Source organism: Rhinatrema bivittatum, chromosome 13 (assembly GCF_901001135.1).
Source record: "Rhinatrema bivittatum chromosome 13, aRhiBiv1.1, whole genome shotgun sequence".
NCBI classification, from domain to species: domain Eukaryota; kingdom Metazoa; phylum Chordata; class Amphibia; order Gymnophiona; family Rhinatrematidae; genus Rhinatrema; species Rhinatrema bivittatum.
In genome coordinates this window covers 4,122,379-4,136,754 of record NC_042627.1, presented here as the reverse complement: position 1 = coordinate 4,136,754, position 14,376 = coordinate 4,122,379, and the positions used below count along the sequence as shown (strand labels likewise).

Sequence of the window (14,376 nt, the reverse complement as noted above, 5' to 3'; positions counted from 1 at the left end):
CTCTGGCACAGTTTGGCTTCCTGGCACAGATAAATTCCTGCCCCAGTTAAGCACAGGTTTATCTCTTAAACTTCCAGGCTGTATCGTACCCTCTGCCTCTGCTCCTCAGGCCTCAGGGGATTTTTAGAGGAAAATCCCTGCCCCCTCCTTGTGCTCCCTTCTGAAATCCTGGGTGAGGATCACAGCTCCCAGACTCATTAGAGTCAGGGTTTTCATTACTTCTGCTCAATGACCAAGCCCCTAGGGGATGCACCCCCTTGTCTGTCACTCAGATGACCCAGAGCTCTGGAACATTCCTCCGCCGGCTCCAGGTTAACCTCTTGCCCTCTCAACATCCTGTGCAGGTCCAGCAGACGTTACACACTGTTTGAGGCTCTGCAGATTTCCCATAGGGGGGAACCTCTATTTTACCGTAAAACCTGTTAGCACTGTTAACCTCTAGGCCCTTTTGTGGCACAGGAACCACACTGTGTTACTATGTAAGCCTCCTGCATCTTCTGGGAGTCAATCCTCTGCACTCCAGCATGGGGGTGGGGAACTGGAGAGATTCGGTAGCCTGTGGGTGACGGAGGGCAGGACCAGGTGGTCAACAGTGTCCGGACAACCCAAGTATATCAAGAGGAATCCCATGCACATACATAATCCAGGCTATTCACCTTACAGGAAGAGAGGCCCTGTGCCAAAGAGGAACAGGAGTAGCCCAGCTGCCCGGTGCAAGAGCAGAGACCCAGGATACACAGTGGGAGACGCCCATTGCATGGATTCTGGCGGAGGCACAAAAAGAGGCAGCAAATATGAAGAGATATTTGGAGGAGAAGGTAAACAGGTGGACGGGAGAACGAAGCAGTGCGGGAGGTGAGGTGAATGGACTGAGAATTATGAGTGAGAATGGGAGCAGTCTCTGCCCTGCCACCTTCGCCCTCTTCAAAGGCTCACGTTTATGCCACCTGCAAACCATTCTGCCTCGGGGGCTTTGTTCTCGGACTGATTAATGCACGTTTGGGTAACATATTAACCCACCACCTGAAAGGTAAATTACCCAAAGATGGATTACACTGGTTAATAAGACAAAATAAGCAAAAGAAATCTTTATAGCACTGGCTCTCAGTATTGGAATAGCAGGGGCTGTGATTCTATGCTGTTTAAGGTGGGTGGGGGGATTATGTGAATAGGATATTCAGTGTGTATAGACTTGTGCTTAATTAATGAAAGGCTTTTTCTGCAGTTGTCTGAAGTCTGTAACTTCATTCTTTGGATGTATATTGCGCACATTCTCCCTTTTCTAGGTGACTTGCCACAGGGACTTGTGACATTCTGCCTATCACAGAGCGGCTGCAGGAGGAAGCTCCGGTAACAGAATGGTGATGGGAAGGGATTCCTGTCTGACACCTCCCAGGCTGAAAAGTACACTCTTGCTCAATGCCTTCCCACACTCGCTCTGCTAAATAAAAGAGAGCGAAGCTGAGTGCCCGGAGACCGCTTTCCCAGGCTCAGCTGCGAGGGACTCGACAAGAATGCACTGCAGGATCCTTCTCGCCCTGCTGCTGGGACTCCTCAGCCCTGGTTTGGAGGCCAAAAAGTGCTGTGAGTGTCTCAGCCCTGCTTCCCCTCTTCCCGCTCCTTCTGCCTCTTCTCCTCTTCCCGCTCCTTCTGCCTGACCCTTACGTGGCGACCCTTTGGGATCAGCATTCGATGGCCCTTGCTCCCGTCCCTGGGCTGGGAGTCAGGACGGTAGGCAGTGGAGGGAGGTGCGCTCCAGGTCTGGCCCCCCCCTGCCCGCAGGAAGCAGGCTGGGTCACAGATCTGCCTGGCTATGGAGTTGTGTGGGAGATGGAGCCTTCTATACTTTCTGCTCTGGCCTCGTGGCTGGGAGCGTGGGATAGGCGGCAGATTTAACCCCTTGGCTGGGTTGTCTCCAGTGTTGGGTTCTGTGGTTTTGATGATTTGGGAGTTTCCTGCAAGAGCCCTAGTTCTGGGTTCATGAAGGGATTATGGGAGCGTCCTTTTTCTGGGGTGACCAGGCTGGGGGTGACCTGCAGTGAGAGAGGGGGATGATTTTTGCTGTCATCCTTCCTGCACAGAGTGGGGAATGTTGGAAGAGCCGATTGGTTCCTGCTGCCTGGACCTTTCTGCCAATAGTTTCCCTTTGTCATCTGGAAAAAGCGAGCCCTGAGTAAAACATTCCTGATTCATCTGGAGACCCCCATCCGGGGTCTTTACGCTGGGGAGATTTACCTGGGGGAACTGTGCAGTGCTAGATACCCTTGTTGTTGACCGCCAGTATTTTGGAGGGGGATTTCCATCTGTACCATAAGTAGGATGCCCCTTGCTTGTCCATACCCAGAAGGGTGAATTGTTCCTAAGCCTATCTACCGAGGGACCCGTGCACCGACAGATAATCACCCACTGTGCCCAGAACTCGTGTCCATGATGTAACTAATGTGCTTTCGAAGAACTGCTGCAGTAAAGCTTCTTCAGACAGCCATCCTGAGAGTCCAGAGTATTTATTTGGCAGTCACAACCTTTCAAAATGCACTGTAAAAAGAACTCCCCAGGAGAGAGAGAGAGAGAGAAGAAGTCACCCCCACTCTTTGGGTCTTGGATAAGCAATCCTCACGCACCACCACTCCCATTGGGAAAGCGAGGGGATTTAATCATAGGACCCTGTGTGACCCCCTGCTGTCCCGGCTCACTTCAGGCAGAGAGGATGCCCGTAACTTCAGCGTCTACCTATGTCTTCTCCTGAAATTCTTTATCGTTCGCCTTTCTTGCATTTTCTGTCAGTCGGATTTGTTGGGTGCCTGCTCCCCGTCTCCCTCTGGCATCGAGAGATTCCCTGCCCTTCCTCTTTCCTATCTGCTGGGGGATTATGCCGCCCCCCTCTCTATCCCCTGCGTGCCTGTTACTATTCTATCTTGTAGCCACGCTGTTTTTTTGGAACTTTTCTTTCCCTACTGTCACTTTTGAGTTGCTGATGCTGTGTTCATACTTGAGTTTACTCAGGAAGGTGTTTGGGAGAAGCTGCAGATACTCTTAACCTCTCAGATCTTCTCAGGTCTCCAGCAACTGCGACCAAGGAGCCTGAACGTCAGGCTCTTCAAATGTCTCCATGCCCAAAAGAAATATAAACAGAAATTTAAGAGGAAAACTCAATGCCTTTCTTTCTTCTAGATGATGAATTAATCATGTTTCTGGGTTAAAATAAAAAGCCAAGCTTTCTAGGTGATGTGCAGTATTTCAAGAGCTCACACAGAGCAATAGTAAAGCTCACCCTGGCTTCTGGGTCATTACTTTTACACTTCTTGTGGTGGGTGCATAGAGCACCCTCCCGGTGAGGTAGCAGGGGAGGGGGATTCATTGAGACATGGGAGAGGATCCTCAGTGGTGGGCAAAGCAGGAGATCAAGTCGGATCTGTGGTATAGGAGCAGGAGGGGAGAATGGAAGACTCGATCTGATTTCGTGTTCTGCCTTAATATTTATGCTTCTCCTCTTGCTATTCTTCCGAACCAGCCACAAAGCACCCATGTTTGGAATAGTGTTGCAAATTATGGCCCATGGCAGGAGATAAATTTGGTGCCTAGTGTTGCTTTCCGGTATTTCCTATCTATAACAGCAATATGGGAAAATATGTCAAAAATTTGCAGTTGAGTGACCTGAATGGCAGGTATTCTCAGCTATGAAATTCTAGATATGAACTCATCCACTGCTACCTCTTAGAATAAAAACAGAAACCAGTATATGTGACACCCACAAAGTCACCCAATGACTGCAGTATTGGCCACCATTGTATCTTTTGGCTTGGAAGTCTGGTTTAGTGAGAGAAACTGGATCTCCAGTAAATAGATTAGATGGGGAAAAGAACAGAACTGGTGTAACCTGTCCTTAATGACCCAAAGCAATTTGTTAACGCCCTCTTTATAAGAAAGAGGCTCTGTGTTATGGCAGCAGGAAGGCCCTGCGGGTGTCTCTGTACAAACAATGGTGGATTCCATGGTATCTGATACAGGAAGGACACCTTTTGAAGTGGTTCTTGGCACCTTCATGTCATTGTCTCTAGAGCACCACAGCATTCCTCCAGATTTAGTCTTAGCCTTGGGGAGGACAGCTTGCAAAAGGGATCTCGCTGCCTAACCTCGGAATTAGGTGGCTGGATGTCTGGGTGTCAGAATTCTCCCCTGCTGACCCTCGGTTCACCGTGTGGTTGTATTTAGCTGCTGTTAAGGTAGGCACGCCCAGGGGCATGTTGGATAGGGGAAGTAAACTACATGCGTAAAAGTGACCTTTCAAATATATGCTCAAATATATGAGCCAGAGCATCAACAAGGGCAAAGTATGCAGGTCTTTTTGTAGCCGCACAAACTGCCTGGGTAGCTGCTATGTTGCTTCGTGGAAATTGCTCCCAGAGTAGCACTGAAGACTGGATGAGCCTTCTCCTTTCCATGGATCCTGCCTTGTGGAAGTGTGCGTATGCAGCATGCAGATGTACGCGTCCCCATCTTAGATATTTTCTTGGTAACCTGGTGTAACCCTCACCTTTGGGAGCGGGCTAGGTTCAGCTGGGGCCAGAAAGGATTTTTTAGTCTCTTGGGCTAGATGAAACTATCTCTTTGCCCCAGGGCTGAATTCTTTGTTGGGTGGGGAAAATGTCTTCCTTTCAGGGCGCAGAGTGCTAAGGATGTTTTTTCTTCTAATCGTTGTGCCTGGGAGAGGGGTATTCTTGTTCTTCTGCATACTGGGATATGTATTGCCAAATAACATACTGGTTTAGTTTGTCTCCAAAATAAGAAGGTATTTACTGAGTCGAATTTGAGTTGGTTCATGATGTGTTGCAATACTTTTCTTTCTCAATAAAGCAGATTTGAACATAAGATTTATCATACCACAATGGCTTTAGCTCCCTCAGTCTGTGCACCGGTCCCATACACCAGAGAAAGGGACTTCCACCCTTCAGGCTTTGGATAAGGCAGCTCCCTCCCAGTGCGGGCCGGGGGTCCTCTTCCGGAACTGGTAAACTGTCAAAACGGTCACTGCACCGAGAATTCCGACCTCCCCTCTCCCCGGAGGGAAGATTCCAGATGGGGGCTCCTCAACCTCTCAAACTTCTTCTTACTGTTGGTCGGTTTTCTTTTCTTGCAGCTCTTTCTCGTTTCTAGATCCCAAATGGGAGGGATCCCTGTGGTCCCAGGCAGGAAAAAGGGCAAAAACTCTTCCTCCTGCTCAAAGCAAAATCTTTCTTCCCCAACTCATGAAAACTCCAGAAGAGGCACTTCCCTAAGGTGTGGGTTTTGAGGGAGCTTTTCGGTATACTGGGGAAACTTCCAGATAGTGCATCAAGCGATGGCTCCCATAGGTGTGTGTTAGTAGTGTTAATGGCTTGTGAGGTGGTAGCCAATGGCTATATGAGTTTTTGTGGTATGAAATGGAAATTTGCACATGGACAAATGTTGATTGTCTGATGAAGGGGGTCAGAGTGCCTGGAGGAGCCAAGCCAGGGGAATAGTGTTACACCTAGTGCTTCATCCTGAGGTGTTATTAAAAGGATTTGGAGTGTGGACTGTATTTGAGAGAAGAGTCCATCTGAGATTACAATTATGAATGTGGGAAAGGAGTGCTGGGGTGCTTCCACCGGCCATAAGGCGATCCAGAGTATAAGTGGGGGGGGGTGGGGGGTGGGGGGGGATTACAAGCTCTTGACGATTAAGAAGAAGTTTGGAATTTAGAGTTTGGTTGGGGTTGCTGGCTGGATCTGGAGAAAAGGTTCTGGCTGGTTATTTCATCATAGTGCTTGGGACCAGCACTGGCCCAAAAAACCAAGGGTGCATCATCCTGGGTTCGCCTCTGGAGATGCCCATTTTGTCAGCGGCTACTTTTATCCAACTAGTGAATTTTTGAGGGTCAGTTTATTCCCTCAGTGGAGAAAGATTTTTAATGGCAGCAGTCCAGCTAGCTAACTGGCAAAGTTAGTTGGGTAAACCCTTTGAAACTCCAGCCCTTAGTCATAAGTTGACACTTGCAGTAAACCTCCTCATCACACGTGATACATCGGTCCCCTACTCTATTATTTTGTCAACACATGTATACATTTTCATGCCAATGACGTTTCTTGAATTCTGGATACAGGTAAAAACCACTGAGCTCCTACTGCTGGTACTATAGGGTGAGCTCCTTCGTCTTGCCATCTACAGGTAGCCAAATCTTGGCACTCGACTGGGCCCCTGCACAAAGTGGCAATTGCTACCCTTAACAGAAAAGAAATACATTTTCAAAAATAAAATAAATTAAAAACCTAAATTAAGAAAAGGAACTTGCTGGGCAGACTTCTGGGTCTTTTTCTGCCGTCGTTTACTACATTACTACGTTAATATGAGTGCTCTGAATATGCATAATGCTCTGATCTGCCCAGGAGGTGCCTGATGCGGGGTTAGCAGTGACAGAAATGTAAATTCTAGTAGAGAACTTGTGGTCATTAGATGAATCTTGTAGTCAGGAGCAGAATGCTAAAAACAGTGCACTTTTCCTGTTTATCTGTTTTCAGCTGTCAATGAGAATGAGCAATCATCGGTGACCTATCTTCTGAGACAGATGGTCAACTCCTACAATCCAAATGACATCCCGAACCCCAGCATCCTGCTAGCTCTGCGCCTAGCTAGAGATCACAGTCTAACAACGGAGAAAGAGATGATCAAGCAACTCAAAGAGGATGCAGTCTCCAGAGTCCAAAACAGTAAATAATCCTCATTCAAAGAAAGCATCCTTTCTCTTCTCATTTTTGTTTCTCGCTCTTACTCACCTTCCCTCTGAATCTGAAGCATTCTTTCTATCCCTGTCAGGTCTATTCTGAGGTTACGTGTGCATTGGATTTGGTGTAGCTTCTTGTTTAACTGGGTTGGGCCTCTTGAACGCCTTCATCTGTCACTCTTTGTCTTTGACTCAGAGAGTGACGGAGACAGAGACACACAGAGAGGTCACCTAAGCTTCTTCTGCTGTCTTACAGATGTGACGTTCAGCTCAGGGACGGTGGCCCTTTATGTTCTGGCACTCCAGGCGTCTTGTGATGACCCTCAGAATGTCTCGGCCTTGAATTCCAGTGTTAACCTGGTGCAGTTATTGCAGAAGAAGTACAATGATGAGTTAGAAAATATCCGTAAGTGTCACATCTTTTCTCTCCACCACAATGCTCTAAAGAATGTAGACCTTTTTTTTATGTGCGAGTGTTTATGTCATTGTCTCTTAATCTGTCTCGCTTTTATTTTCACTGTCCCCATAACTTACTCATGCCAAGGAATTCCTCACTTCTTATTTGCCCTGATGTTCAGACGTTGCCCAGGTCCATACTCAGTCACAGCCAGGCATTACTCATTCTCACACTTACTTTCATACCCCAGACATTACTAACATCCTGCTAGGAGGGCTGACCAAGCCAGAGGAGGTCCAAGGTCTCAGATGTATGGAGGTAGTGGTGCTGTCCTGGTTCAGGTAATCATCTAGAAGGATATACACAAGTCCCTCGCAGATCAGTAAATACATAAGCAGCCTATATATATATGTGTCACTATAAACTCAGCTAGCCATTTTATATACTTTTATTTCTATCAAAATAAACGCTTTAAAACTACACCTCATATCTGAATAATATTTATTTCCATAGCTGTATCACATCTCTTCTACAATGTTTATCACCATACCGCTAAATAGATATTGACCCCTATTCTCATCAGTTAAATTTAGTATCACCTCAATCCTCTTGTTAGCGTTTTCCCTCAAGCTTACTCCACTATAACAGAAATGATCAAGAGAAATAGATACAGGTAAAAGTTAGAAACGGCTAAAAGGTAGGAAAAATCCACTTAGCAAGCCACTATGTCCAGCAAAGAACACCATGTGGAAGAGAATTAATGATCCAAATGATCCTTTTGAATGCGATGGGATGTGCCGTGACCCGGCACAAATTCTCAGCAATCTAAGCACTTCTTTTAGAACTATAAAAGCCACTGTTAAGTCATTTCAGGGTTTGCGATGTTTTAGGACGTTTAACAATCCACACACTTCTTTTGTAATTCAACAAGTCCCCGTTAGGTCATTTAAGATATTAAAAATTGGTAGCTCAGTTCATTAAAGTAAACATAAAGGGACTCATATAAAGTAGCAGCTCAAACAAACTACAAGTCGCCTTCCCATCGCGGATGGGAGTTGATTCAAATTCACACGCAGACCATTAGTTGCATGTAAGAAGATGTTCATGAGATGATAAGCATTTTTCATCTTCATTATCCTTAATAAGATAGTGCCATATTGCTGGATTATGTAGTGCATATAAAAAGACTTAAATATCTATCTTACCACACACTTTGGACCTATGATTAGAAGTGAGGGTTGAATGGCTTAAATCATGGCCTACGTACCCCACAGCATGATGGTCCTTTAAGAAATGATAAAATTCTCTCTTATAATTATTGGTAACAGTGGATTCTTCAAATTTATTGTTGAAACATTTATCCTGCTGGTATGTAGTCATTTTAAGGGTAAATTTTGTGTGTGGAATAATTTGTCTATACAAAATGTAGCTTTTCAGTAGGGGTGGTGGTGGAAGGGGGAAATTGAAACAGAAAGTTTGGCCTGGCTAACTCCCAGAGCTAACTGGATAAACCTCATTATGGCTGGCTGTACTGATGCCTTTTTTCACCCCCTGTTTTGTCCATCAGAACATCACAGTTCTCCAATCACCAACTACTACCAGTTAGGCCTGGATGTCTTAGCGCTCTGTCTGCAGAATGTCAGTGTAAACATATCGGCCCTCCTCGTCCCCACCTGTGAAGCTCGGCAGTATACCTACGGCTCCCAGTTCTCTGTTGGTGAGCAAAGTTCTTGAACGTTTTAAGGTGCTTGCAACTGAAGGGACAAGATGCTGAAAACCAGGTTTCTGTATCCCTTTGGATGGCTTATAGGAGCTGTTCTCTGGAATGGATTTCTGATGCTTTGTGGTGGTGGCTTCTGTAGTTCTAATTAGAGATTTATTTCCTTCAAACTTGGATATTTTCAAATACTGAAAAGCAGAGAGTAATCCAGTGTTTGAGTTGTGTTTGTCTTCTGCAGATACTGCCTCGGTTGCAGTTTTAGGTCTGACATGTGTGAAGGCCAGAAAAGACCTGAGTGAGGCAGAGAAGAAGAAGGTGAGGTGTTCGGTGTGCTGCCTGGTGAAGAAGATCCTAAATAAAGGAGCAAGCTGTGGGGTGATTGGGAATATCTACAGTACTGGCCTGGCGATGCAGGTGAGGAGGCGTCTTCCCCTGGCCAGACCCAATTTTTAGATGCCTAAATTTAGTGCTCAGCTGGGGGTTGGGGGGGGGGGGGGGGGGGGGGAAGAGAGAGATTTTCAGGCAGATCTAGGTGCCTAACTCGTTAGCAGTGCCCCTAGCCTTCCTTGATTGTATAGATCATGAGAGAAACCCCATAATATATTTATTTATAAAAATGTATAACCCGCTGATCAGCAAATCTCAGCAGGGCACAAAATATATACATACATACTTGTAAACTCCAACAACACCATACAGATACAGCACATAGTAGATAATAAAAAATAAAACCAAACATAAAATACAATGTTCTAATAACACACACAACATGAAAACTTCAAAACTTTGCTAAACTAATAATAAGATTGGAATATTAGCATTGAACAGGTGTGTTTTGAGCAGCTTCCTGAAGCACGATAGATCTTGAACTTCTTTTAAAGATTCTGGATGCGAGTTCCAAAGAGTAGGGCCTGATACTGCACAAATGTGCTCACGTGAGTCCTGTAGGCAAACCTGTTTAACAGATGGGACCTCTAAGAAATGTTTAGTAGCTGAACATAGAATACGAGAGGGTTGATATAATCGCAGCTACACAGCCCAATATTTTGTACCTAGTATGATACCATACAGGTATGATACCATACAGGAAGACAATGCAGGTTGGCCAGTACCGGTGAAATGTGGTCACTCGAGGACACCCTAAAATCAAACCAAAGCTGCTGAGTCCTGAACAAGTTGCAATCTGCCACAGAATCAACATTCCTGAAAGCTTTATCACCTCTTCCTTCAATCCTTTGAACAATGCTCTACAGGTTCAGCTCTTTCTCTGCTCCTGCTCCAGCCCCTCCCCTCACAGGCAGCCTGCAGGGAACCTTTTTCTGTTGTTCACCCCCCAGCCCGCCCTTCTTCCGGTCCTGAAGCGTATGTGGCCAATCATACACCATAATCAAAGCCTTGGATGTGCTTTGGAAGTCTGCAACTGCTGGCATTCTTCAATTCACAGAAGCTTTGATGACTCTCTTGTATCCATGTGTCCATTGTCCAAAGTGTGCGCAATTAACAGCCCAGGAAACTGCTGACACGAAGGGAATTTTCAGCATGCAGAAGCTCATATATTTCAAAATTAGACAAGGACTCTCTCATGAAAATATAAAAAGAATGGTTGCACTATTTCAATTCACAACAAAAGAGGCATTTCACAGTTAAAAGTCTGTAACAGTTTGCTGGTCCCCTTTCCGCAGGCACTGTCTGTATCGGATGAGTGCTACAGCCGTCCCCTGTGGAACTGCAACAAAACTCTCCAGAAAGTGCTGAGAGAAATCCCGCTGAGCACCTTTGATAACCCCATGGCTGCATCGCAGATCACCCCTTCCCTGGAGGGAAAGACGTACCTGGATGTGAGAGGCAAGACATGCGCAGCTGATCAAGGTATAATTTCATGAGCCAGGCTCTGCATGAAGTTCTTTGTTGTCTGTTTTACTGCCAATGGGTGGTCGGCCTGACCATTCCCAGCTTCTGCTGCTTTAAGTGCAGCTGCCTCTAAATAGTTAACCTCTAACTTGAAAGCAAGGGCGCCCGGGACCCCAAAGCAGTGCCAGTGTGTCAGTCTGACAGGGAGAAACGGGGAGAGGGAAAAGATAGGGCAGGATATCACAGGAGACTGGCTTAATAATTCTGCTGTTGCTACCAAATGTGCCTTTTCTTTTCTAGACAATCTGACAATTTCCACCACGGTCCCTCCAACCACTTCACCTCCTGCTAATATTACAGTCACCTACACAGTGGTCGATGGGGTGAATAACACCTTCAACAATTCGATAATCATCACAGTGCCACTGGGATCCACCTTCCTGACTGTGATGCAGAAGGCTCAAGCTAGCAACAATAATACTTTCAGGTACATCTCCTGCTCGCCAGGGATTCAGGGCTGCAGTAGGAGTGTCTGTGATCTCAGTACATACAGGTACATCCCCTGCTCTCCAGGGATTCAGGGCTGCAGTAGGAGTGTCTGTGATCTCAGTACATACAGGTACATCCCCTGCTCGCCAGGGATTCAGGGCTGCAGTAGGAGTGTCTGTGATCTCAGTACATACAGGTACATCCCCTGCTCTCCAGGGATTCAGGGCTGCAGTAGGAGTGTCTGTAATCTCTGTATGTTCAAGTTCATCGCCTGCTCGCCAGGGATTCAGGGCTGCAGTAGGAGTGTCTGTGATCTCAGTACATACAGGTACATCCCCTGCTCGCCAGGGATTCAGGGCTGCAGTAGGAGTGTCTGTAATCTCTGTATGTTCAAGTTCATCGCCTGCTCGCCAGGGATTCAGGGCTGCAGTAGGAGTGTCTGTGATCTCTGTATGTTCAAGTTCATCGCCTGCTCGCCAAGGATTCAGAGCTGCAGTAGGAGTGTCTGTGATCTCTGTATGTTCAAGTTCATCGCCTACTTGCCAGGGATTCAGGGCTGCAGTAGGAGTGTCTGTGATCTCAGTACATACAGGTACATCCCCTGCTCGCCAGGGATTCAGAGCTGCAGTAGGAGTGTCTGTGATCTCTGTATGTTCAAGTTCATCGCCTGCTCTCCAGGGATTCAGGGCTGCAGTAGGAGTGTCTGTGATCTCAGTACATACAGGTACATCCCCTGCTCTCCAGGGATTCAGGGCTGCAGTAGGAGTGTCTGTGATCTCAGTACATACAGGTACATCCCCTGCTCGCCAGGGATTCAGAGCTGCAGTAGGAGTGTCTGTGATCTCTGTATGTTCAAGTTCATCGCCTACTTGCCAGGGATTCAGGGCTGCAGTAGGAGTGTCTGTGATCTCAGTACATACAGGTACATCCCCTGCTCTCCAGGGATTCAGGGCTGCAGTAGGAGAGTCTGTAATCTCTGTATGTTCAAGTTCATCGCCTGCTCGCCAGGGATTCAGGGCTGCAGTAGGAGTGTCTGTGATCTCTGTATGTTCAAGTTCATCGCCTACTTGCCAGGGATTCAGGACTGCAGTAGGAGTGTCTGTGATCTCTGTATGTTCAAGTTCATCGCCTGCTCTCCAGGGATTCAGGGCTGCAGTAGGAGTGTCTGTGATCTCTGTATGTTCAAGTTCATCGCCTGCTCTCCAGGGATTCAGGACTGCAGTAGGAGTGTCTGTGATCTCTGTATGTTCAAGTTCATCGCCTGCTCTCCAGGGATTCAGGGCTGCAGTAGGAGTGTCTGTGATCTCAGTACATACAGGTACATCCCCTGCTCTCCAGGGATTCAGGGCTGCAGTAGGAGTGTCTGTAATCTCTGTATGTTCAAGTTCATCGCCTGCTCGCCAGGGATTCAGGGCTGCAGTAGGAGTGTCTGTGATCTCTGTGCATTCAGGTACATCCCCTGCTCTCCAGGGGTCCCGGGCTGCATTCAGTTTTCATTTATTGTTTCTTGTCTGACTTTTCCTGCAGCTTCACTGTGACTCCCAGCAGCTGGGGTCCTTATGTTACTTCTGTCCATGGCCTGGCAGCGAGTGATAGTGAAAGGACTTACTGGCAACTCCTGAGTGGATCCAATCCTTTGATGCAAGGTAAGAAACAGGAAGATAATATGGAAATGCAAAGAAGAGGGGAGAGAGTGAGGTAGAAAGATTGCAAGATGAGAGTGAAAGCGAGAAGGTAAGCAAGGGAAGTGGAAAGCGATGGAAATGAAGGTGGAGAGAAGTGGAGAAAGTTGCCTGAATGCTTTATTTCATAACTTCCATGGTGTTTATGCTCCCCCTTTTTTTTTTTTTTTTTTTTAGAGAGTTGCAAATGTTGTTTTACTTTCCAGTCTATCATTTACTGTTTTAGGCACACTCAGGAAATTTATTCAAACAATGCCTGCCTGTGCAGATGAACTTTCACCCAATCAAGGCCAAATCTTCCAGAAATCTTTCTCATTAGGATGATTTTATTAAGAAACGTGAATTTCAGGAAGTAGGCATCGTTTCTCCATTCCCAGAAGGGAGATGGAGAGAGAGTTCAGAGTGTAAAATGTCCTCCTCATCCTGCCCCGTCTGTGCTTTCAGGTGTTGGAGATTATAAACCCCTGGACGGAGAGAACCTGGTGGTGAAGCTCAGCACTTACTGAGCAACAGAAGTGACCTCGCCTCTCGCCCTCCAGCAGTCAAACAGACTTTAAATTTTGAATCTTATGGCGTCTTAGACATGAAGGAGCAAGGGTACATTTTGCCTGCCTGTTTCTCCTGAATTTTCATTCAATGCTATCTTCTTATTCAGTTATCAATCAGTCATGGTACAATGTCACTTTAAGATTTGCAAGCATTTTGTTTTTCATTTAGGGTAATTTAAACAAATATATTTTCTTTTAATTGAGGCCTCTATTATCTATTATCTGTTCGGTTGTACTATATTATTTGTTATTAGACGCTTTGTTTTATGTTTTTCAATGTAATGCCTATGCTGCGATTGTTCTGTTGTATTTTATGTTTCAATGCAACGCCTATGCTGCGATTGTTCTGTTGTATTGTAAACCGACATGATTTGTATATCATACAAGAGTATCGGTATATAAGAATCCAAAATAAATAAATAAATAAATATTAAATTTACATACAAAATTGAAAAAGGGACAAACTATTAACAAATTTCTATGCCAAGAACTAACTCACCCTTTGAGGGGCGCAACATTTTAAGTGTATATTTCCTGCCATTTCATTAAAATAATAATCAATAATAATCTTCAGCTCAGTTACAATAAAATAACAATCAAAACAGACTACAAAGATGAGAACATGAGAGCTCCTCAATAGTAGTTCTTCAGAAATTCTTAAACTATCACCAAGAAACTAAAATATCTCATGGGAGAATCTGCTAGTGGATCCCTTAAAAGGTTTGTTGTTCGGCTTAGACAAGAGATTCATTTGTTGAGCTCTTCAGCCTTGCCCTTCCAACTTTCCTCAGCTCATTGTCTAAAAGTCCTAGAGCATCCCAAGCAAGCCAGAGGAAACATGGGACTTTGCTCTTTATAAAAGAAAGGTTTCCGTGATGGACCTCCTCAATTACACTGCTGAATTTCTCTTTTGCTATTCCGAGAAGCCCTACTCGGGTCTGGGAAAATAT

The 14,376-nt window shown here is 45.8% G+C and overlaps 1 protein-coding gene across 1 annotated transcript; it reads left to right on the top strand.

The window, feature by feature from the left end:
• Nucleotides 1-1,173: 1,173 nt before the first annotated feature.
• On the top strand, nt 1,174-14,133 carry LOC115074889 (transcobalamin-1-like). The gene is made up of 9 exons (XM_029574847.1): nt 1,174-1,584; nt 6,537-6,725; nt 6,996-7,145; nt 8,704-8,853; nt 9,095-9,270; nt 10,539-10,725; nt 11,008-11,194; nt 12,724-12,842; nt 13,323-14,133. Exons 1-9 carry the CDS (start codon nt 1,515-1,517, stop codon nt 13,382-13,384), a joined length of 1,290 nt encoding a protein of 429 aa, XP_029430707.1. The 5' UTR covers nt 1,174-1,514; the 3' UTR covers nt 13,385-14,133.
• Nucleotides 14,134-14,376: the final 243 nt, after the last annotated feature.